Raw genomic sequence first — 26,284 nt, 5'->3', positions numbered from 1 at the left:
TTAATTTTTTAATAATTTTAAATACCAATTTAAATTTTGATAGTTTTTGAATCTTTTCAAATTTGTATAGGAATTATTATGTTTAGGATTATGGGTCGACTGCTTGTCAAATTTCAAAAATATGGGTCAAAATATTTACAAAAATGTCATTTTTAGTACAAATTTTTGGATATTTTCACTAGTGCTCATTAATATATAATAGATAATAGATTAAAATATAGAGTATGATTCTATTTTTAAATTTTCAAACGTAATCAAACTATGTACACCAAAAAATACAAGTATCAAATAAATTTAAATATAAATATAATTTATTAAATAGTTAGTCAAATTAATAAATTTATATATCTGTCTACTGAAGTACCGCATGACAAATGATGTTTGAATAATCCTTAAAGATCAGCATGCTTGGTTAATTTTTTTTTATTATTATTGTTTATTTATAAGTTCACCTCTACTGGATACAGAGAGGCCAAGTCCATCTTTTTCTAGTTATTTAAATCAATATTTAACAATCTAACCCTTATCGATATTGTATAAGAAATATATTATAATTTAAATTCCAAAAACAAGAAAGCAAAAAATTAGTATTTTAAAACCTAAATAGAAATAATGTATACTCTTGATATAAATGTTTTTAAGAAAGTTAACTTAAAAAAAATTACAGATGCACATAATTAAAATTTTTAACACAACCTTTTGCAAGAAGATAGATAATAATTATGCCGACGAAGCACATACGTGCATGTTTTGAAAATCTTAAAATAAATAATTTATGAAAATAAGTGACTTAAAAATGATAAGTAAACGAATAATTATAAATTATATAAGTGTTTGAATAACTTATAAGTCATAATTGTTTTACTTAAATAAATTAAAATAAATCATTTTTAAATATAATTATCTTAATTGGTGAATTTTAAATTAGATTGTTATTTAAAAATACATTTTTTAAAATTAAAGTTAATTAAAAAACGAAAAATTAAAATAAATCGAAAAAAAATATGTCATTACTAATATTAAACTTATATAGGTCGACAAACATTTGTCTATAAGTATTTACGGATATATAAGTCAATAAACAACTTATCTGTTTGTCGCCAAAATGGCCCATAGTAACATTTTCAGACAAAATGACCATCCAATTGACCCAAAAGTGGTCCAGAGTCTTTTTGTGCATCTCTAGTCCAGACTGTAACGAAAAATCAAGTCATTTCGCACTTGTCAAACGCAGATAGCCACAAGTGATTTAAGTCCCAACACCGGAAACTATTCAAAGATATGACATTCCAAGTCACCAAGTCAATTTGAGATGGTGTCTAACAAGCAGAAAATATGAGAATCACTGAATATTTACATTGTTGTAATACTATTGTATTAACAATCTACATTAATATTAAGATACAGTTTAATAGCTACATGGTCTATACAAAAACCGAAATATAGTCTGTACAGTTCTGGGAGGGGCAAAAGGCCAAGGTAAAAAAAAATGTTCGAGAGAGTTGAGGGTCTAAATTATTTTCCAAAAGCACAAATAATATATGAGCTCACATCCAATTCATATAAATAAACCCTCTCTTTAACTTATAAAAAGATCAACCACTTCTCAATCCTCCTTGCTTCCTGTGGTCAATGCCGCAGATTTGCATATGGGGCAACTGTTTTTTACAAGCAGCCATTTTGTTATGCATTCCAAATGATACTCGTGCCCACAATCGAGGATACCAATCTTCTCTTCATCCTTATATTCAGTCTACAAAATCACAACACCCAAGACCCTGTTATTAAATACCAGCAGCTGAATAATTGTTATAATTGATCTTTCAAGATAAATGGATTGTGCAGTACAAGGTTCAATGAAAACAAGAAACACAAAATAATATTCTGGAATCAGATAAAAGCATTATTTTCTTTATATTAAGTGAAAATTTATATTAAAAAATTCTTGCAACAGGTAATGAATGAATCTCTAAGAATTAACCAATGAAATCCCCAAAATGTACAGAAATAAGACAATTCAATCCACAATATATAAGGAGATCCGTGGCATACCTGGCATACGACGCAGAAGTTTAGTTCCTGATTCACGGATGCTATATCTTCCATATTAGAATCAGACAGAGATGGAGTGAATGTTTTTGATTTTAGATGACCAACAATATAATCCTCAGACAAGCCACTCCCCACACTGCCAATCTGCTCTCCTAATGCAAGAAGCTCCTGGAAATATATTTTAATAGGAGTTTAACAATTGAATTCAGCCATAAAAAGAAATAAAAAAACAATGGAGTTTTAACGTTTGAATTCAACCAGAAAAAATATATAAATATACTCCCCGGGGATCATCAGCATACTAGAAATTAAGGGTTGAAATAATTGGAAAAAAGAAAGAAACGGAACTTTTAGGTTAAGAAAGGGTACTAAAGACTTCCTCAAGTTACCTCATACGACATGTGATCAATATCTAAACGCATATCTCTGTGATTATCAACAGAATCACCCATTTCATGATACTCCGAGAGCTCAAGGAGTGCAACTCCCTGCACAATTGAAAAACAAAAGAAGTATGATAAATTGATCATAACTAACAAATTGTGTTTTATAGTAGAAGATAAATCTAGCGTAGGGAATTCATTACATCTTCTGGAAGAACTCTCAAGTAATGAAGATTGTGTTGCCTTGCACTCGCATCAAGAATTCGTTCTCTTCGCTGGGGCCGGTGTATCTGTACGCCGGATGGTCGAATAGATCCCACGAATCTGGAACTCATATCTCCAGAACCCTGAAAATTACTCATTACGGCATGTGAAATGCCACCAGTTGAAGGTCTGCGAGAAGATGCTGCTACTTGAGAATGCAAATCAAGACTGCGACCTCGAACACCTTGCATAGGTGGCAGTGGTGGTCGCGGCTGTGGTGGTGATGGATGATGAAGGCTGAAGTGCCCTGGGAGCATGGGAGGAGGTGGCAGAAAAGTTCCAGGAGTTCTGTTGTTAGCTGTAACCTGATATGCCTGTAGACCCATATTGGCCGTCTCCATACAACCTCCATTGAAGTTACCTGATAATATGGTGTGGCAGTAAAACATCAAACAAACTAAACTGAAATATGGCTACTTTTACCAGAATTTTTCATCCGCAAAAAATAAAGAAAGAAGAAACTCATTCAATGATACTACATAGATTGAATAGGCTACATCTTTTCTGCGTTGCTGTTCCATTGGCTAGTACCATTAGATTTCTAAAGACAGATGTAAACTTTGAGTATATAGATAAACATGAGTAAGAACTTACAATGCCTTTACATGCCCTACAACAGAAGCAAAGCTAAGACATATAAAGGACCAAACAGAATGAAATGATAATAATTTAGAGGCTCCTTGCTAGGGAACAGAATTTTACCTTGAATATAGGGTACAGCATGTGGTTGGTTCCAGTTCAAAGCACCGACATCACCTGCACTACCATTTGATTGCTGATCTATCCAAGGAGTGGCAGCTGCCTGAAAGACTTGGCCTGGATACTGTCCTCTGATCAAATGGTTAGGATTATGTGGCGCCAGAGAACCGATACCAATAGCACCAGATCTCTCTCTCATACTTCTATGAGATCCAATATCCATCATAGACGACATGTCATGGCCTCTACCGTCAGTTACTGCAAAAGATGCATCCATTATACCAACATCAGATTCAACAGGCCTGGCACTGACAGGAGCACCTGAAGAACTCGCTCCAGCCGAGGCATGATACTGAAAATTGCTGGTGTAAAACTCAGCATTCTTTCTCTTGAATGAACCTCCAAATCCATCTATAAAGTGAGCATTTCTGCCATTAACGTCTGTAGGAAATTCCATTGCATGATTAGCTGATGATAAATACTGGTCATGTGGTCCACTATTTAGCCGTACAGGGTAACCTCTGGCACTAGATGAAGGGGCCATGTACATGTTATAGTTGTTGGATGCTGTGGAAGCAGCCAAGTTAATGTTGCCAGCAGGAAATTGATGCTGAACAACATTGTACTGTGTCATCCCATAGGATCCATGATGCTCAGGCAGATGATTAATATCAAAGTTATTTCCATTTCCTGGTGCTGGTAATACCGCATTAGGTTGCGAAAAGTTTAAAGTGCTCCCGTATGGATTAAGATGACCTTGGCCTTGTTGATCCATGTCCATATCGATCATTGGACCACTATAATGGATATTCCGGTGTCCCATATTGTTAAACAGCAAGTTGTTGGTGCCCTGATCACATTACAAAGACAATTAACCGAAAGACGATTTAAATACAGTTTCAATTAAAATTAATTCAAGCAATAGACTTCATATGTCAAAATATATTGTGAAGATGCAATACTAATTTATAACATGACTGTGTACCAACTCCATAACACGCTATAAAAAACATTAAATAAAGTATAAAAGATGCACAGATAAATAGAGTCATAATAACTATGGGAAATGCATCAAGTTGTTTCCTACAACCTAAATACACTGTTAGCTTTATATTCAATATTTGAATACAATCAACTAGGTCAGTAAAAATTTAAAAACATGCTTGAATAGATGCAGCAAGTTGTTCACAATTTCTCAAAAATGCTGGACAGCTACTTTTGGAAATTTACGGGTGCCTAGGGAAAAGCATATTGTTAATTCAAATGTATGAAAAGCAGCATGTCATTTCTATAAAAGTTCAAATATGATACTGAACGAATCTTAACTCTATATACTATATATTAAAAAATTCTATGCGCACTTTCAATAGATAACTGTGATCCCACTTAAATTTGTAACAGTTATCCTATTTATGCAGTTACCACCGAAAAAAATTATACAAACACATTCTTGTCTAAGCAAACAGGAATCATGTTCAACGAATCAATATTTTTAAGATGGATGATGGAAGATACTCCATGGTATATAAAAAAGATGAAAATGGTGAGAGATTGTGAAGTGGAAACAATTAGGAGGGCGATCCACTCCACATCTTACACATTTCAACAACGGTTATCCTTCATGTTTGAAGAGCATTACAAAAACAAAAGCATAGATGTAGCTTTCTGAAGTAGAGAATACACATCAGGTATTAGACACTGGAACCAAAAAGGTAAAAAATAAACATCATGTATTAGACACCGGAACCAAAAGGAAGATGGCTACCGAAAAATTGCACCTTACAAACTTTTAGACCTTCATGTCTGTTTTTATATTAGATCCTTTTTATGATTAGTTACTGTTAGCAGTCTTATGATCTTTTTATGAAGCAGTAAACGCATCCCAACTTTAAATTTCCTTCCAAAAAGGATATGAACTCGATTAACACTGTATCTTAGGGCTCCAAGTCCAATCTCCATGTGCCAAAGGGGGAAACTGTAAGGTTCCAAGAAACTGGTTTCCTTAACAATAAAGTGAAGATCCTACATAGATTCAGCAAGTTATTTTCTACCACTCAAGATGCTAAACAAGGTTTTGCAAATTACAGTTTAAAAGTAACAAACGTTGATTCACCTTCTTTTACAATTATTTAGCAGCAAGATTTACAACTATTTAATATTATCCCTTTAGGAAAAAGTGACAAAACATGAAGAACGGACTCTGCACAATAAAACAAAACCATATAAACATATTTACTGCTACCAAAAACACATAACAGGGAACCCCTTAACAATATGATCTCAATGATACATATTTAATTACCAAATCTATAATTGCTAGCATGTACTTGTAAAAGCAAACAGGAATTATGTTAATACTTTGGAATGGATCGAAATTTTAGGATATGCATAGTAGCATATCATAACTATGACACCAACTACAGTATCATATATCACAAAAATAATGCCTTCAACATTATCAATTAAGTGAAAGTGAAAAAAAATAATCAAAACTTTCTACTCCTTTCGGTCGCAAAAACCTTTCATGAACATATCAGAATTACTAACAAAAAGGTATACTACAAAATTAGGACCTTTGGTCACTATCTGCATTATACTTCTAGTTCAGGACTAAAAAAACACAACTAGAACAAGGACGCGAAATTCCAAATGAACATAATTAATTAATTTCAATTGGCTATAATTTTTCTTCTAACTATATCATATAAGCTAAAGATTATGTAAATAAACATCACCATCTCGTAAACTTCCGTAAATTTAAATTTTATTCCTAAAAACCCCAATTCTAACAACAATCTAACCAAAATTGGTAAAAAAAATACACAATACATGCAGTAATTCATCATAAAGACACAAACTTTAAATACATAATCATCGAAAAATCAACAAACCCCTACCTTTATGATCAAGAATCTGCAAAGCTTCCACCTTTCACCACAAAATGCAACTAAATGTATCTTTAACCAACAATTAATTTAACCCTCCTGCAAAAAACAAGAAAAGCCCTAATCTTGAGTTGGAAATGATAATCTAATCAACCAAATTACAATCAGAAAAAAAACCCAGATAAGCAATTACTTTCAAGATAATGCATATAACACATGTACAAAAAAACCCATAAATTTGTTTGCTTTATTTTCAAAAACAACAAATTGAATTACATTAAAAAAGCAGAAAGACCAGGTTTAAAAAGAGAAATTACAAGCATGGTACAAGAATTATTACCTGATACGAGGATGATCGAAGGAGATGATGAAGAAAGATATGAGATTATGTATGTATAATCTCCCTGTGATATAGAGAGAGAAAGAGAAAATGAAAGGAGAGAGAAAAATGGGTATCCCCTGTCGTCCTCTTTCTATCTCATGTAATTTACTGTTTTACTGCTACGCCGCTACACGATTTGTCTATTTACAAATTGTCAAATGCATCTTTATTGTACATTAAATTTACTATTTTATATTTTGTTTTTGTTTACTTAGCTTTTTTTTTGTTTGGAAAATTTTATACCCATGTTTTTTTATATAGTCCATATAGTAAAATTTAGTAATTTAATGGGAGAGGTCAGTGTTATACAAATCGGTAATCGGAAGAGATTGGCTAATATATCGAGTTAGGAATAATTGGAGATTAACCGGAACGATTAATCAACGTTAAATCAGATGTATTATAATATTAAAATATTATTACTATATAATTATGATTATATTAGTTATTTGTTAACAAATATATATTTATTATATCCTAAATTTCATAATTATTAATATTTAAATTAGTATAGTATTTTAAATTTAATAAATCATTTTATATATTTTAATAAAAAAAGCTTATAAAAATTAATCCGATTTCAAAATCGGATCGATAAATCACCTTGAAGAAAATTAATCTGGGATTAATAGATTAAATTGAGGATTTATAGGAAAGCGAGAGAGGTATATTTTTACCACAAACGAGATGAATCTCCTTTTTCAAAATCTCAATACAATAATTTTGTAACCAATACAAACTAGTACTCCTTTCGTCCCTCAAAATATTTTCTATTTGTGTTGAACACGTTTGTCAATGCACAATTTTTATTATTAATATCTTTAATTTCGTAATAATATTATATATAAAAAATTTATTATATTAAAATACTCATAAATATGAATCCAACAAAATCAATCATGATTATATTTAAGTTGAGAGACAACTCAAACTCGCCAAATCCGGGTTGATCACATTAAAGTTCAATCGTTTGACTAAAATTATCGAGCACACAATATTCAAATATTCAATCGAGCTCACAATATTCAAATATTCAATCGAGCTCATGTTTGATAAAATATACTCCCTCCGTACCTTTTAATTGTTTACATTTTTTATACAGTGTTCGATACGCATTTAAGGTGTATATAAAGTATAGTTCTGTAAAAAAAATTACAATTTTATTTTTCTGAATAAAAATTAAAACATTTAACTTTTATTCATAAAAAGAAAATTGTAAAAATAAGTTACATAACTATACTTTTTATGCACCTTAAAATACGTGTCCGAGGGAGTAGAAAGAAACTCGTACATGTACATTCTTATCGCTTACTACTTTGTTCTTATTAATTGTTCTTTAATAAAAGAGAAATTATCAAAAATACTAATTTTTTTTATAATTTTTTACGATTTTACAATTTTTTGAATTTTTTTAAAAAATACGGAATCAACTAAAATCAAATAAATATGTAACTATTTTAATTGGATTTTTTGTTGCATTTGAGTTTGCATGCAGTTGCAGAAACTCGTCAAATGTTGTATCTAGTTAATTCGAGTTGCCAAAAACCGTTTTTTTGCAAAAAAATATAATTAAAAATAGTGTTTTTGCAAATTAAAGAGTAATTTTTCAAAAAATATAAATAAAAAATGACAGTATTTTGGCAAGAATAATTTTAGACTTAAATATTTTTCAAAAAAGCCTAAAAAAAATTAGCGATTATAAATTTAAGGGAGGATCTGCTGCTAATTCTTCATCTTTGAAACGTTCTATTACAAAACGTTTAAAAGGAATTATAAATCCATAAAAAATATTGCTGTAGATAATAAAGAAGCAATACTTCCTCTGCCGATAAAGATACATGGTATATTCTTATCCAAAGAGAATTGACCCTTTTTTGATTTGGATATGGCATTTTACGTTTTTGGATATTAACAATTTAACCGTAACATGTTTGGAAAATAATAGATACTTGTGCGAATGCTTCAAAAAGTCAACATTAAAATATTAAAAATGAACACAATTTCAGTGAAATTAATAAAAGAAAATTAGATAATTTTATTATTTATTTGAAATAAAAATGTAACTGATCCCGGAGTTAATACTGTTTTTCCAAAAACATGAAAAAAGTCTAAATGTGTCTTATAAATTATGATGATTACCTAATAAAATATTCCAGGTATATTCTGGTCTTCTCAATTTTTATTCCAAGTATCTTAATTCAATTTCTTTGCGGATGAGTAGGGATGACAATCGGGTCGGATCGGGTCGGATATTGCAGAATCCATATCTAAACCTGAAAATTTTATCCATACCCGAACCCGAAAAATACCCGAAAATGAATACCCGAACCCGATCCATCGGATTCGGGTAAACCCGAAACCCGAAATTTTTTTAAATTGGATATTTATACCCGAAACCTGAACCCGAAATCTGAAAATTTATATAATTATTGATATTGCAAGTGTTTGGGATCGAACACGCGACTTGCATATAAAGAGTTTTTAACGTGTCATTTTCAACCACTTCACCACATTATTAATTGTGTTATTATATGTATAATTAATATTTAAAAAATCAACTCAATTGATATCCAATTTTTTAGATTTATCACTAAAAGATGTTTTGTTAACCTTATAAACCTTATCACCCGTTTAAATGATTGAATAATTATATTTCATTAAACTTTATAATTAGTTAATTTTAAAAATAAATATAAAAATATATATATTCTAAAAATTATATAATAATATATAATGTATATAATGTTGGATTTTAAACGCAGCGGGGGCATGACAAAACACTTTTACACATACAAAATCCAAATAAAAGCATACAGATCATGAATAAAAATTCGAGGGATCGAATCTAACCTTTAAAATAATTCGGAGACAACGATCAGAGATCCATAGCAGTTGCTCCTCAAGTGTGAAGCACTCCACCGGTATCCCCCAAGAAAACGATGTTAAGGAGGAGAAGGAGGTGGAGAGAATTGGGTTTTCCAAACTTTTTGGGTTTTTTGGGTTCTTGGGTTCGAATAAAAATAGGGTCTATAATAGTGTATTTATAGGCAAAATTTTCAGCTGAAATTTTCCCATAAATATTATTATTATTATCCCATTTATTATTCTCATTAATAATTAAAACACCTTTTAATTATTAATCTTTTTTTCTAAACACTTTAGAAATAATTCCCCCTCTTGATTTAATTTCCGAAAATTAAATCCTTAATTAATAATATTAAGAACTTTTCTTAATTAATTTATAATCAATTAAATCTCATTTAATCAATTATTAAATTTTCCAATTAATTATTTATTTCACAAATAAATAATTATTAGCCATTATTAATTAATTTCTCCACCATAAAATCATTCTCTTTTTACGGTGTGACCCTGTAGGTTCAATATTAAGCCGGTAGTAGAAATAAATAATAATAAAACTTTTTTATCATTATTTATATAAATTCTCTAATTTATTAAATATGATTAATTAATTAATCACATTTATTCTACATCGTGAGGGATACTTCTCAGCATATCGCGACTATCCGGATAATATGAATTCACTGCTTAGAATACCAAGAACCTATTCAGTGAATAGTTACCGTACAATAAACTCCTTCTACCCTACAATGTCCCGATTAAATACAAGGCATGGATCTCGTGTCAAGCCTATCTAATTCAATCACTTGCTTACCATTTACTATGCGTAGTTCTATGTAAATTAGAAACTTCTTTCTAATTTCATTTACTCTGGCCAGAGATTCCTGAACTAGCATAAGTGGATCAGCCTTGAACATTCGTTTCCTTCACTGGAAGGGGTAGATCCTTTATTGATCATACACTATCTCCGTGTACAAATTTCTATACCCAGTAGAGCCCTAATAATTGTCCCTGGAGACTAAGAACTAAACCAAAGCTAAGTTCAGTGTACACAAGATGACTATGATGACCTCAAGTCTAAGGATACTTGTACAACTATCACTATGTGAACAACTGTTGACACATGAGTGAACTCCATCAGTTGTTCAGCTGTGCGAGTCATGTTCAGTGAACTTATTCTATAATAAGCACCTACATACTAGCTATAGTGTCACCACACAAATGTCTATGAGAACAGACATCCTTCATAATGAAGCAAGCATAGTATGTACCAATCTCTGCGGATTATTAATTACCAGTTAGTAATCCTACGACCAGGAACTATTTAAGTTTAGAGTTATCATCTTTTTAGGTCTCACTATTATGATCTCATCATAATCCATAAAAAGCTTTACTCTAAACTATGGTATATCTTATTTAAACACTTAAATAGATAGAGCCCGTAATAAAAACAAAACAAGTCTTTTATTAATATCAATGAAATCAAAACAGATTACACAGGAAGTTATTCCTAAATCCTAATACATGATTGGACTTAGGACATATTCCTTTCAATCTCCCACTTGTACTAAAGCCAATCACTCTGGTATCTAATACCCATCTTGTCTTTATGACGATCAAAGTGACTTTCATAAAGTAGCTTTGTGAGTGGGTCTGCTATGTTGTTATATGTGTCAACTCTAATTCAATACAATACAAGAAATGTTACCGCGCTCCCACTAACCCTTTTGTAGACGCATAGTTCATCTGCGTTTTTGATAAAATCAAACTCTTTGATTGTCTCATCAAAACGAATGTTCCATCTTTCGAGAAGCTTGCTTTAAACCACATATGGTTCGCAGTAGCTTACACACTAGGTTTTCATTTCCCTTGGAAAGAAAACCATCTGGCTATATGCCATATCTCATAGTCGTAGTAAGCAGCAATCGCAAGCAAAATCCGAACTGATTTTAACAGGGCTACAGGTAAAATGTTTCATCAAAGTCAATTCATTGCCTTTGTTTGAATCATTTTGCCACAAGTCTGGCCTTATAGGTCTCCACCTGGCCATCTGCTATAATCTATCTTTTGTATACCGTATACATAGATTCCATTCTGGATTTCATGGCACTATGCCATTTCTCTGAGTCAACACTACTCATAGCCTCATTATAGGTTACAGGGTCGTCATCATCAATGATCGACAACTCATTGTCATTCTCAATGACAAGGCCATATTACCTCTCAGGTTGGCGAGACACTCTCCCTGATATATGAATGGGCTGTTCCACAAAAGGTTGTTCAGTCAGAACAGGTGTTTCCACTTGATCCGTAGTAGTTTGTGCTTCTTGAACTTCATCAAGTTCAATTTTGCTCCCACAGTTTCCTTCAATGATAAACTCCTTTTCCAAGAAGGTAGCATGTCTGGAGACAAACACCCGATGATCGGTGTAAAAGTAATACCCTAAAGTCTCTTTAGGATATCCCACAAAACTACATTTTACGGATCGATATTCCAGCTTATCTGGGTCAACTTACTTGACATAAGCTGGACATCCCCAAATCTTAACGTGTTTAAGACTCGGTTTCCTTTCTTTCCATATCTCATACGAAGTTTGAGGAACAGATTTGGAAAGCACCTTATTCAGTAAATATGCTGAGGTTTCCAATGCATAACCCCATAGGAATACTGGAAGATTTGCATAGCTCATCATGGACCGAACTATGTCTAACAAAGTTCGATTTCTCCTTTCAGATACCAATCTGGAGGCGTCCACTGGGAGACTATACCATTTACTTTGAGATAATCTAGAAACACTCCATTAAAGTATTCACCACCTCGATCTGATCGAAGAGTTATAATACTATGTTTGGTTGTTTCTCCACTTCATACTTATATTCTTTGAACTTTTCAAAGGCCTCAGACTTGTGTTTCATCAAACACATATCCGAATCCAGATCTATCATCTATGAAAGTAATGAAGTATGAAAATCCACCCATGGATTGCGTAGACATTGGTCCACATACATCTGTGTGTACCATTCCTAGCAAATTTGCAATCCTCTCTCCATGTCTACTAAATGGAGACTGCAGTACCACAATAAAGTGAGATTTTCATCATCCCTTTTCTTTTATTAGTTTGTTCAATCTGAAGTAAATTATGTCACATATATACAGACCATTATTTAAAGCACCACGTCCATAAAGAATATTATCTCTAAGAATAGAACATTCATTATTCTCAATAATAAATGAAAATCCAGCCAAGTCTAACATGGGAATAATATTCCTCACAATCGAGGGAACAAAATAACAATTATTTAAAATAATAGTCTTGCCCATAGGCATATGTAAATGAAATGATTCTACATCTTCAGCAGCAACTCTTGCTCCATTTCCCATCAGTAGAATCACCTCCTCTTCCTGAAGAGTCCTACTTCTCCTTGGTCCCTGCAACAAATTGCAGATATGAGAACCACAGGCGGTATCTAATACCCAAGTAGAAATTTGATTTAATGACATATTCACTTCTATCATGAACATACCTGAATCAGAAGCGGTAGTCTCACTACCCTTCTTCTTCTTCAATTCTGCAAGGTAAACCTTACAGTTCCTCTTCCAGTGCCCCACCTTGTTACAGTAAAAGCAAACAACTTTGCTCTTGGGGTCTTCAGTTTTTGGTGGAACCGGCTTTTCTTCACCTACTTTCTTCTTCTTGGAAGAGTTCCTCTTCCTTTTCTTAGGATTGGAACCTTCACCAATTAGAAGAACAGAACTCTTCTTAGGGGGAAAATTCGATTCCGCAGTCTTCAACATGTTGTGGAGTTCAGGCAGGCTGACATCCAACTTATTCATGTGAAAGTTCACAATAAACTGCGAGAAAGAACTCGGAAGCGATTGCAAGACCAAGTCTTAGCTCAGCTCCCCATCCATGGCAAAACCAAGTTGTCCAAGACGTTCGATCAAATTGATCATCTTAAGTACATGGTCATTCACAGATGATCCCTCGAAAATCCTACAACCGAACAGCTCCTTCGATATCTCATATCGAGCTGTCCTCCCCGCCACATCATACAACTCTTGTAGATGCATTAGGATAGTGTGAGCATCCATATGCTCATGTTGCTTCTGTAGCTCAATGTTCATGGAAGCTAGCATGATGCATTGAGCAACATTTGCATCATCTATCCACTTACGATACACAATATGTTCATCATTATGTGCATCACTAGCAGGTTCAGTAGGCTTAGGTGAGTCAATCACGTATTCCAGCTTCTCAATCCTGAGAACAATTCTCAAGTTTCGAAGCCAGTCAACATAATTAGGACCCGTCAATTTGTGAGCATTTAGTATGCTCCTGAGTGATAGTGCAGAAGACATAACGTGCAAAGTAAATCTGTAAATGATAAACACATAACAACACTTAACAAATATTCGATTTCATTTCAAAACACTATATGAATCTGGTCTTTATTCATAAGTGGCTCCCACTAGTTTATCTAATTTATTCAACCCCCTACGTGAAAAATAAGCATTCATAATGCTAGTGGAAATAGGGATCCTACATTCCATTACACAACCCCGGCTGTGGCACGAAACGCCATGTAATGTTCAATAGGCAGACAACTCTTGTCAATTACATCTAATGTTATTCCCTAATCAAACTTTAGCCTCTTGAATAATTGAGTCACGGCTGTGGCACGACAAATTCAATATTCTAAGTCAAGTCTAACCCAACATTCCGTACAATTGAATCAGTCCCCAAAGGCCCACGGCTGTGGCACGTAACGACCTTTAGATTCTTATTCAATGTACACATCTCTATGTAATAGACAAGTATTTCTTATTTCGAAAACAAAGCCCTCGGCTGTGGCACGAAACGATAATGATTCAAAAATAAGAACTACTTTCTATCATGTTGGAAGGCTATGACCGACACAAGCCCGTTATGTCATTGGCCAATTACTACTTGATATTATTTAATTTTAGAGGGATTATATTACGTTACAATCATAATCATATTATAAAGAGATTCTTCCTTTTAAATTAAATATTTTAAATCAATAATCAATAATCAGATGATTCCCAGATTGGGTGGAGCATTGTCAAGAGGCGTCACTTAATAACCCTTTCTTACAGATCGAAATCTGTTGTTGACAGAATCATCCTTTCTCTCATATCGAAAATTCATATTCAATTACGTGTTTCACAAACACAAGAATCTCATGATTGTATTCATAATATTGTTATTAAGGTTATGAAACAATTTCACTATACTAGGTTGCCTAACAAACGCCTTACGTTTATTTAAGTTCACCTAAATCTATCATCGCATGATAAACTAAGCATATATCACATATATAAACATGAATAAACATCAAGGTAGGCATGTTATATCATCTAGCACATTAGTCTAAACATTATACGTTTTTGGATATTAACAATTTAACCATAAAATGTTTGGAAAATAATAGATACTTGTGCGAATGCTTCAAAAAGTCAACATTAAAATATTAAAAATGAACACAATTTCAGTGAAATTAATAAAAGAAAATTAGATAATTTTATCATTTATTTAAAATAAAATGTAACAGATCCCGGAGTTAATACTGTTTTTCCAAAAACATGAAAAAAGTCTAAATGTGTCTTATAAATTATGATGATTACCTAATAAAATATTCCAGGTATATTCTCGTCTTCTCAATTTTTATTCCAAGTATCTTAATTCAATTTCTTTGCGGATGAGTAGGGATGACAATCGGGTCGGATCGGGTCGGGTATTGCGGAATCCATATCCAAACCCGAAAATTTTATCCATACCCGAGCCCGAAAAATACCCGAAAATGAATACCCGAACCCGATCCATCGGATTTCGGATCGGATTCGGGTAAACCCGAAACCCGAATTTTTTTTAAATTGGATATTTATACCCGAAATCTGAAAATTTATATAATTATTGATATTGCAAGTGTTTGGGATCGAACACGCGACTTGCATAGAAAGAGTTTTTAACGTGTCATTTTCAATCACTTCACCACATTATTAATTGTGTTATCATATGTATAATTAATATTTAAAAAATCAACTCAATTGATATCCAATTTTTTAGATTTATCACTAAAAGATGTTTTGTTAACCTTATAAACCTTATCACCCGTTTAAATGATTGAATAATTATATTTTATTAAACTTTTTAATTAGTTAATTTTAAAAATAAATATAAAAATATATATATTCTAAAAATTATATAATAATATATAATGTATATAATGTTGGATTTTAAACGCAGCGGGGGCATGGCAAAACACTTTTACACATACAAAATCCAAATAAAAGCATACAGATCATGAATAAAAATTCGAGGGATCGAATCTAACCTTTAAAATAATTCGGAGACAACGATCAGAGATCCTTAGTAGTTGCTCCTCAAGTGTGAATTAGTGTGAAGCACTCCACCGGTATCCACGAAGAAAACGATGTTAAGGAGGAGGAAGGAGGTGGAGAGAATTGGGTTTTCCAAACTTTTTGGGTTTTTGGGGTTCTTGGATTCGAATAAAAATAGGGTCTATAATAGTGTATTTATAGGCAAAATTTTCAGCTGAAATTTTCCCATAAATATTATTATTATTATCCCATTTATTATTCTCATTAATAATTAAAACACCTTTTAATTATTAATCCTTTTTCTAAAAACTTTAGAAATAATTCTCTCTCTTGATTTAATTTCCAAAAATTAAATTCTTAATTAATAATATTAAGAACTTTTCTTAATTAATTTATAATCAATTAAATCTCATTTAATCAATTATTAAATTTGCCAATTAATTATTTATTTCATAAATAAATAATTATTAGCCATTGTTAATTAATTCCTTCACCATAAAATCATTCTCTTTTTATGGTGTGACCCTGTAGGTTTAATATTAAGCCGGTAGTAGAAATAAATAATAATAAAACTTTTTTATCATTATTTATATAAATTCTCTAATTTATTAAATATGATTAATTAATTAATCACATTTATTCTACATCGTGAGGGATACTTCTCAGCATATCGCGACTATCCGGATAATATGAATTCACTGCTTAGAATACCAAGAACATATTCAGTGAATAGTTACCGTACAATAAACTCCTTCTACCCTACAATGTCCCGATTAAATACAAGGCATGGATCTCGTGTCAAGCCTATCTAATTCAATCACTTGCTTACCATTTTACTATGCGTAGTTCTATGTAAATTAGAAACTCCTTTCTAATTTCATTTACTCTGGCCAGAGATTCCTAAACTAGCATAAGTGGATCAGCCTTGAAGATTCGCTTCCTTCATTGGAAGGGGTAGATCCTTTATTGATCATACACTATCTTCGTGTACAAATTGCTATACCCAGTAGAGCCCTAATAATTGTCCCTAGAGACTAAGAACTAAACCAAAGCATAGTTCGGTGTACACAAGATGACTATGATGAGCTCAATTCTAAGGATACTTGTACAACTATCACTATGTGAACAACTGCTGACACGTGAGTGAACTCCATCAGTTGTTCAGCTGTGCGAGTCATGTTCAGTGAACTTATTCTATAATAAGCACCTACATACTAGCTATAGTGTCACCACACAAATGTCTATGAGAACAGACATCTTTCATAATGAAGCAAGCATAGTATGTACCGATCTCTGCGGATTATTAATTACCAGTTAGTAATACTACGACCAGGAACTATTTAAGTTTAGAGTTATCATCTTTTTAGGTCTCACTATTATGATCTCATCATAATTCATAAAAAGTTTTACTCTAAACTATGGTATATCTTATTTAAACACTTAAATAGATAGAGCCCGTAATAAAAACAAAACAAGTCTTTTATTAATATCAATGAAATCAAAACAGATTACACAGGAAGTTATTCCTAAATCCTAATACATGATTGGACTTAGGACATATTCCTTTCATATATATATATATATATATATAATTCTACTGTGTAATATATAAAATTCTAATATTATATATATAATTAATAAATATATATATAATAATTTGGGCTTTTATCGGATTTCGGGTTCAGATCGGATTTGGATTGAGTTTCGGATTTCGGATCGGTATACCTAATATCCAAATCCAAATCCAAAAATTTTCGGCTTCAAAAATTAAATCCATATCCAAAAAACCGGGTTCGGTAAATCCAAAATTTCGGGTTTTGGATCGGGTATCCGTCGGATCTGATTATTTTGCCATCCGAGTGTAAAAATGTCCAAGGGAATACATATGTCCATTCGAATGTGTTAGAGTGTGTCTAGCTTTTTAAGCACTAGCATAATAACTCGTGCGAGGCACGGGTTATTTTGTAGAGTTTTTTTATGCATGCAATTATAATATTTTTAGTTATATTCTTATTTGTAAATGTTGTATAATCTCTAACGTATTTATCTGTATTTATCTGTGTATCATTTTCACACAAGACATTACTAAATTAAACAACGTTTCCAATATAGCTCATGAAGAAAAAATTATATATTCGTGTTTGTGTTGTATAATTGTATTTAATGAATGAATATAAACAGGGTAGTCAGTGTACGTTTAAAATGAAACAAATAAACTTAATATGTAGGATGTCGTTGGTATGTTTACAAAGAAAAGGTTAAAAATTAACATATGTGTTGAATACAGAGTTGACCAAAAATTTTGAATTTTATTTAAATAAATTATATAACCGGTCTATATTATTACTGAGTTATCCACTAACTTACAATTAACTTACTCAATTTAAAAAGATTAAAAATGAATAACTGAATTCAGAATTACTTGCAATCATAATATAAAATAATATAAAATTTTCAATACTGTTAATATAAAAGTTGATTTTAATGAAAAATATTAGTTTTTGAAATTTAACGGATGTATGTTTGGAAAAATGTTAGTTTTTTTATACCACTCTTAACAAAATAATACTAGGTTATATGTGTCTATGTTAGCATATGAATTATCGTATGTTACATTTCTTAGGAAATTACGATGGTTTCAATTATTTATATGTTAAATATCTCATTTATATACATGTATAATCATTATTAATATCTAGTGAGGTAATTGATTACTTAAATAACATGTATTTATTATTATTCAAAAATTAAAATTATGTAATAAATAAATTACAATAATTTATATATGGTATTCACATTATCACCGACAAACAATCGATATATGTTTTTTACGCGACCGAGTATCAATCATGTAACATAAAAATAAATTATATATTGTAAGACTTATTATTGGTGTTCATGAGTTTTTCAAGAATTTGAAGGAAAATTTGTAATTATATTGTTATTTAAACTATTTTTAAGTTTATTTCATTACAACTCTAATATTTCTTCATAAAATAATTTGATAATATTGTATACTATTCTCCAAAAATCAAATATTATTCAATTCAATAAAGTTTTATAAATATTAGTTGAACTGGTTAATTCCTTCAAATTATTGAATAATATTTATTTTTTAAAATAATATAAAATATATTGAATCAAATGCTACAATATAGTATATATATAACTTTTATTAGAATAATTTAAAATATTAAAATAATTCAAAATATTTGTACAATATTATCTTGATCAATAAATATTGTTTATCTAAAAGAATTCTTTTTAAAATGCTAGTTTTTTAAAGTGAAAAATGAAAAATAAATAGATTTAATATATCATCGCAGTTTTAACAAATCTCGTGAGATCTCATATCAAATTTCAAATATTTTTTAAATCGGGACAAGTCCCAAAACATTATTGCGCTACCAGTGAAGTTAGTAATTTTAATACAAATAATCAATTGACTTAATCCTATAAACACCTCAAACACATTAATTTATATTAATATAAGATATCAAAAAATTTCACATTATTGGTAAGATATTCTCGTCGAACTTCTAATTTAAATTTACTAAACGTAGAATGTGACAATGTTTTTCGGCTAGTCATATAGTCAAATTTCGAGTATTTTTTAACAATAGGCCAAAATCTGATTTCAAATTCAAAATAAACTAAAATTCATTGACTCATTATAATTCGAACTTATCTAAATATTTAATACCAATCTAGATTATTTATATATAGGCGATTCTATTTTCAATATTTTTTTTTAAAATTATATATGTACATTTTAATTACTTTTTATAATAAAAAATATGTTAAAAATATATAAGATATATTTTCAAACAAAAAAATAATAATAAATAAGATAATAATCCATTTATGTACTATACCTAACTTTATATCTGGAATTCAGTTCTTTAAAATTAATTGTACAAATATTCAAGTAACTATTTTTTTTTCGGAATTCAAGTAGTTATCTTTAAAGTTAAATAAAATATTTATTTAGCAGAGTTACATATTATGTGTATGATAAAAAGCACATGTGACAATATGGTGTAGTAGTGCGAGGTTGTATAAAAGAATGAAGAAACTCGAGTTCGATTCCCACAAAACACAACTTTTATATAAATATTAAAAATAGGGGTAATTTAGTCTTTTCAATGAGACTTTTTAATCTCAAAAAACATGGGTAGTTTAGTCTTTTCAATGAGACTTTTTAATCTCAAAATATTATTCCTTTATTGTGCTATTATATATAAAAGATATTATCATGAATCGTTGAATCGCTAGTTGAGTATATAACTAGGTCTGCGAATATAGTGGCTCACTTGTTAACACGAGTTACGCATTATTTATCAGGCTTTCATGAGTGAGTTAATATCCCTCCTGATTGTATTCTTCATGTGTTGATCATTGATTCTATTGAATAAAAGTAAATACTATTATTAAAAAAAGTCCATGCATATAAATAATATAATTTGGAGGTATAAATTTAATTTTGTGGGACTGTCAAAAAAACAACCTTTGAACTAAAAACATATAATAATGCGATATTTACTTACTTTTAAGTTTAAAATATGGAATATGCATCCCAATTTCATCTTCCACACCCGGAGACCCCAGTCCCCATCATTAAGTGTGGGCCCACAATAATAAAGCACAAACTCATTTCCTGTGTCCGTATTTTCAGCCGTTTAATTCATGAACGTGTTTTTATGAATAACAAAATCATTTCGAAGAATGGATTTTATAAAATAAATATTAGACGACAAAGAGAAGAATTATAAAATTTGTGTATGGACAAAGGTCGAAATGATGAATGTATGACATGCAGTGTATTTAAAAGATAATATCAACAATTTCCCTTATCTAAAAGATAAAACTATTTTACTTGGTGTATTTAAATAACGCGATTTATCATGATTTTTTGAAAAAATGATCAATTATCAGAAACTATATCGGTTACTATAATTTTTTGAACGAAAAATCAGTTTGAGCAACAGACCTGTCTTGTTGGTAAAAATCAAAGGATAAAATTTGCGATTTTCATTGCATATAGGAAATCGAGCGGTGGACTATATTATAATAAAATCCTTGAAAAGCTCGCATAGCATGCATGACAACTTCAACGGGTTGTGCAGCTCAAACTTTGGTCTATCTTGTTAGGAAAAAAGCTCATCGTCAAGCGGATAAGATCTTGTATTTTATCACATTATATAGTATAAACCGGTACTGGCTTAGCTACAAAATATAACAACATACTTCCTCCGTCCCATTTTGTTCTTCCTCTTTTGATTTTCGGTATTCTTTACGATAAGCGATTTACTACTAATTTACGTCTAATCTATAATATCAAACATAGTCATGAGTGATCTCGTTGGATTCGTATTTATCAGTATTTTAATACAGTGAAATTTTTATATTTAATACTAATACGAATTTAAAAATATTAACAATCAAAAGTATGCATTGATAAACGTGTCCAACACAAATAGGGAACGATTTTAGGGAGTGTCAATTTTTCATTACGTGTGATTGTGAATATACCGGAGCCTCCGAGAGCAACTTGATTTGATTGGGCCATTTTCGACGTAACTCTAAAATTATACAAAAAAATTCTCGTTAAAAGATAAGAAAAAATGAAATGATTTAAAAAGCAGTAGCCGCTGAAAGATAAGAAAAAAGAAAATGATTTAAAAAGTAGTAGCCAGCTCGGGATCGGAAATGTGGGTCTTTAAAAGTTACATTATTTTGGTATAAAACTTCTCTTCAACTCTACTCTAAAAATTGTACAATTTTAGTGTCATGTCAAAATATACACCAAATTTGACGTCACTATAAATTTTTAGAATTGTCGTATATTTTCATGTCGTTCTTATACTCCTTGACCACGACAATTTTATTTCATTAGTTTATTACTTTTAACTTTATTTTTATACTTTAAATAATAAAATAATCTATATAATATAAGAATGACGTAAAATCTAGTATTGATAGGCTGCAGTTAATTTTAAAAAAAATACAATTTTTATACTATTTTAATATAAAAATTACACCAAAAATAGTGTAATGGGTTGAAGATGTCCTTATCCCTCCAACGGATATCACGGCTGGACTCGGATCAAGTTTTAAATTTTTAAAAATATAAGTCAAAATTATGTCTTTTATTCTAGCAATTGAAATCGTAATTGAACCGGTGATTCGATATTAATTTTGAGGATTTATGTGGATTGTTTTCATTTCAGTTTCAATTATTGCGTTAAATTAATTAAAATGAAATAAAATTATAAACTTCAGTAAATAAAACTTACCTAATTAATTGAAGTATAAATCAAATCAAATCAAATATATCATTGTATACCACTTAAAATAGTGTCCGGAGGGTAATATATACACATATTATATTCTTACTCTGAGCTAAGTGCAGTAAATATAAGAACAAACATATATATGTATGTATGCCAGAACTAAAAAAGATAATTGACAGTACTAATAAAACAAACAAAAATTGTAAAGTGTGTGAGATAATACGCGAACATATAATTGTATTCACATGAGATTTACCCATAAAGTGAAAAATATTATCAAGTAATCTTTAATATGTGTATATACATCAAAATATACAAAAAATTACAAATGCACACAACTTTACGTAGAAAAACTCTGAGACCGTTTCAAATCACTGGAAATAAAAACTTTACAACTGAAACGGTTGCATCTCGAAGTCGTCGTCTCCAAGTAGCTATCTAAAGTTATGTCACACGTAAAATTTAGAGTCTTCATATATCCAAACTTATGTGTGTAAATGAACCGATCAGCTCCATATCCAAACTTATTTGTGTATGGGAACCAGTCGCTCTAAAATCTTAAGGTGTTTTAAGGAAGTCTTTTCCAGAATTTTAGCATTCTAACACTTTGCCATTTTCATGATCTTATATTAGTATTCCAACACCCCCTTAACTCGAAAGCCAATTTATGGGTTACATAGAGAATCATGGGCACCCATATTTGGGGTATTACTTTATCTTTTGTGTCGCGATTAATTGTGAGAATATTGGGGGTTATAATGGGTCAAAAAGTATATTACGGGCATCCATGTTTAGGGAATTTATTTGCCTTTTGTGCCATGATTAATTATGACAATATTGAGGGTTGCATGGAGTCGAACCTGAGTCCTCCCGCCAACATGAGTTCTGTTATCATGTAAATGAACTAATCGCTCTAAAATATTAAGGTGTTAGCGGAAGACTCTTTACATGATCTTATATTGGTATTCTAACACTTTCTACTCATTCAAAAGCACATTTATGTGTCGAATAGTGGATGATAGACGCCCATATTTAGTGTATTAATTTATCATTCGTGTTCACGATTAATTGTGAGAAATATTGGGGGTGGCAGGGATCGAACCCGAGTCCTCTGCCAGCTTGAACTCTGATACCAAGTTAAGGAATCAGTCACTCTAAAATTTAAAGGTATTAGAGAAAATTTTTTTCAGGATCTTATATTATTATTATTACAATTTGAAGTATGAATCGTACAATTCAGTTTAGATAAACTGATCATTTAAAAAAAAAATAGTTGTTCTCACGTTCTTGAATTGATTGGAGCGAAATAATGAATCATTTTTATTATCTCTATGGCTTTTACAGATTTCAATTTAATTCCGGATCAAGTATTTCGATTTCTTATTCATCCCAAGTACTTGAAAAAAATTCTCAGTGAATTTGTTGATCAGGTTATATTCTCAACTTGTGTGGTCGTTAAGGACACGTCCATTTTTGATGGCATAATTATATGCTATCAAAAATTAACCTTGACTCAATATTTTAATCTTTCTTCACTTAACGTGTCATCATATTACAAAGTCTATCTGAACATGCTAATAACCAATAAGCTTTTTATAAAGATTCGAATGACTGTGCAAAAAATCCGTGAAGCTATAAAAATTATAACGTTTTAGGGATTTTATTTCCATATCATATATTATAATACAACTACTAATTGAATAATTATATTACAATATACGTCTTAAACACAAAAACTACTTGATATGAAGTGTGGTTGTAACGAATGATAGGACTACTAGAGGTGAACAAACGAGCGGGTCGAGCGGGTCGTGCTAAGTTTTTGCCGGGTCAGTTCGCTGAACACTAAACTTGTGAACTACACGTGTAGATGAACGGTTCGTGTCGAGCCGGGTCAAGTCGACGAATTGATAATTCGTGAACAGATCGCGAAATAGGCGAGTTTGCGGTTCAACGACACGTGGCGAGCCGTGCCGTGCTAGACGAGCCGAATTAGGTGAGTTTTTTAAAATATTGCCGTTTGTGTTGTGTTTCTCAAACTTTAATCATGATTATGCAAATTCAAATGATCATTTCATATGTGAATATTTTAATTATCCATTAACCTTAATTGTAATTATAAATGTGAGAATTTGAAGGTACAGGCATAAATTACAGAATGTATTTGGATATTGGGGTGCACATAATGAAAATCTTAATTCAATTTCCATCTTCATTTTTTCTTTTCAAAATCATGTTAAAATATTTTTTTCAAATTTAAAAAACTATGTAAAATAAGGAAACGAGGACAGTACCTCTAAAAATTTTATTCATTAAAAAAATGTTACAATTGATTTGAGATTCCTCTCTAAAAAACGGAATAAAATATATTTATATTTTAAATAAAATACAAAACAGGAAAATATATAAAAATACATGGAAAAAATATTCTATCAACTATTCAAATTCTTCTTGTTCTTGTTGTTCGTTCGCTGACATGCCGATTCCGATGAAGTGTCCATCGTCATCCAAGTGTCCTCTTCTCCGTCCGAGTCATCTTTTTTCCTCCCTTATTGTCTCTTTATCGCTTGATCCCAATCCTTTTTGCAAACATATATCTTGATTACATCTGGTGCAAGACTTGATCTTTTCTCGTTCAACACTCTTGTATCGGCACTAAAAGCGGGCTCATGAGCAATTGTAGAGGCAGGAACTACTAAAATGTCCCTTGCAATTTTAGCTAATACCGGAAATTTGGTTCTCATGATTCTTCCATCGCGTTAGTATTGAAAAATCATCATCCAACTCATAGTTATATGAAAAAAACTCTCTAGTCATGCTAAATGAAGTTGTAGGTGTAGATGATGCAGTAGAAATTTTACACTTGTTTTTTAGTTAGGATACCAAGGATTGTACTGTTAAACCTACTAGAATTACTAGTCTCAGGTGGTGTAACATTTTGAGTTCTAAGAGTATATAGATCTATAAGAGGATGTAACATGTCTAAATAATTTTGCACGTAAAGCACGTGATTATATGAAACTCCTAACACCGAGTAGTAATATTCTAACATATTTTCCAAACCTACCTTTCTAACGCCGGGATCAATAAGACATGCAACACCATAAATAAAAAGAAATTCGGTAAAATATTCAATCCACTTAGTTTTCATATCCACTTTCATATGCTTTTAAAGTAGTAACAATATTAACACGCTCAATAATAACAAGATGTACATTTGGTTCGTAAACGTAAAAAAGTATCTTAATACCACGCGCATAACAATCAAGCAAATCACATACCCTAATTGCCAAGTCCTATTGATAGTCGGTAATAATTCTATCCCCCTTGATTTATTGGATCGGAATTATATAATTCGGTGATAATTACCTTATATTTAATTGCCTCACATAGTAAATTATAAGTCGAACTCCATCTCGTGGGACAATCAATACCCCATTTTTTTTGATATTATAGAGAAAACAGATTAATATCAATGGCTTCTAAAAATTTGTGTGTGTTTACATATTTACGTATAACACACAAAATTATACATAAATACTTAATTATTTTTCTAATGGCTTCTAAAAATTCGGTTATTTGTAAAATACCCTTTTGAGCCGATAAGTTAAGTATATGTGCACAACATCTAACATGCAAGAAAATACCATCTAAAATAGTAGGAATATCTTGTGTAATATAGTAAATAGCTTTATCATCTGCCGAAACATTATCTAAAAAATAGTAAACACCTTGTGTTGCAAATTAAATTCGTTAATAGTTTCGTCTATGCTCGTCTTTATGTTATAACCCGTATGTGACTCGTCCATAACATCAAAGACAATTATTCCTTTTTGTAAAAAATAGATGGAATCAACCCAATGAATGGTAACACAAATAAATGGCTCAACTTGACTCTAACTCCAACAATCACTAGTTAAAGAAACCATGACATCATAATCATGAAAAAATTCAATTAATTGTGCTCGTTGACTATAATATTGTTTGTGTGTGTGACGTTTAAGCGTGTTCCTATAAATTATTTTAATGTCGGGTTTATTAATTCTTTAATCATGTGCTTTAAATTCAGACTATATGTGTCATCCTCAATCCCAGGGTTA

At 30.9% G+C, this 26,284-nt stretch overlaps 2 protein-coding genes across 2 annotated transcripts in view; one reads left to right on the top strand and one right to left on the bottom strand.

Moving 5' to 3' along the window:
• Positions 1-1,334: 1,334 nt before the first annotated feature.
• LOC141711641 (putative E3 ubiquitin-protein ligase ZFP1) lies at positions 1,335-6,780 on the bottom strand. Its single transcript, XM_074514236.1, has 7 exons — positions 6,624-6,780; positions 6,296-6,382; positions 3,402-4,248; positions 2,639-3,060; positions 2,442-2,540; positions 2,053-2,220; positions 1,335-1,753 (listed from the first exon to the last, which is right to left on the bottom strand). The coding sequence occupies exons 3-7, from the start codon at positions 4,219-4,221 to the stop codon at positions 1,607-1,609; spliced, it is 1,656 nt and encodes a 551-aa protein (XP_074370337.1). The 5' UTR covers positions 4,222-4,248; positions 6,296-6,382; positions 6,624-6,780; the 3' UTR covers positions 1,335-1,606.
• The window catches only part of LOC141711642 (protein yippee-like At5g53940), a 255,796-nt gene continuing 231,007 nt past the window's right edge, over positions 1,496-26,284 (top strand). The window contains exon 1 of the mRNA XM_074514238.1: positions 1,496-1,510. The gene's annotated coding sequence lies outside the window, so the exon portion shown is untranslated. The remainder of the gene's footprint in view (positions 1,511-26,284) is intronic.

Source organism: Apium graveolens, chromosome 3 (genome assembly GCF_009905375.1).
Source record: "Apium graveolens cultivar Ventura chromosome 3, ASM990537v1, whole genome shotgun sequence".
Taxonomy (NCBI): Eukaryota; Viridiplantae; Streptophyta; class Magnoliopsida; order Apiales; family Apiaceae; genus Apium; species Apium graveolens.
This window is presented reverse-complemented; position numbering and strand designations above follow the sequence as displayed.

Excerpts from the sequence above, each read along its gene's own strand:
- LOC141711641 (XM_074514236.1), bottom strand. The coding sequence starts at position 4,221 with ATGGGACACCGGAATATCCATTATAGTGGTCCAATGATCGATATGGAC. Across the intron at positions 3,061-3,401 it reads TGCTGTACCCTATATTCAAG|GTAACTTCAATGGAGGTTGT; the intron begins GTAAAATTCTGT and ends CCATATTATCAG. Across the intron at positions 2,221-2,441 it reads TTGATCACATGTCGTATGAG|GAGCTTCTTGCATTAGGAGA; the intron begins GTAACTTGAGGA and ends ATATATTTCCAG.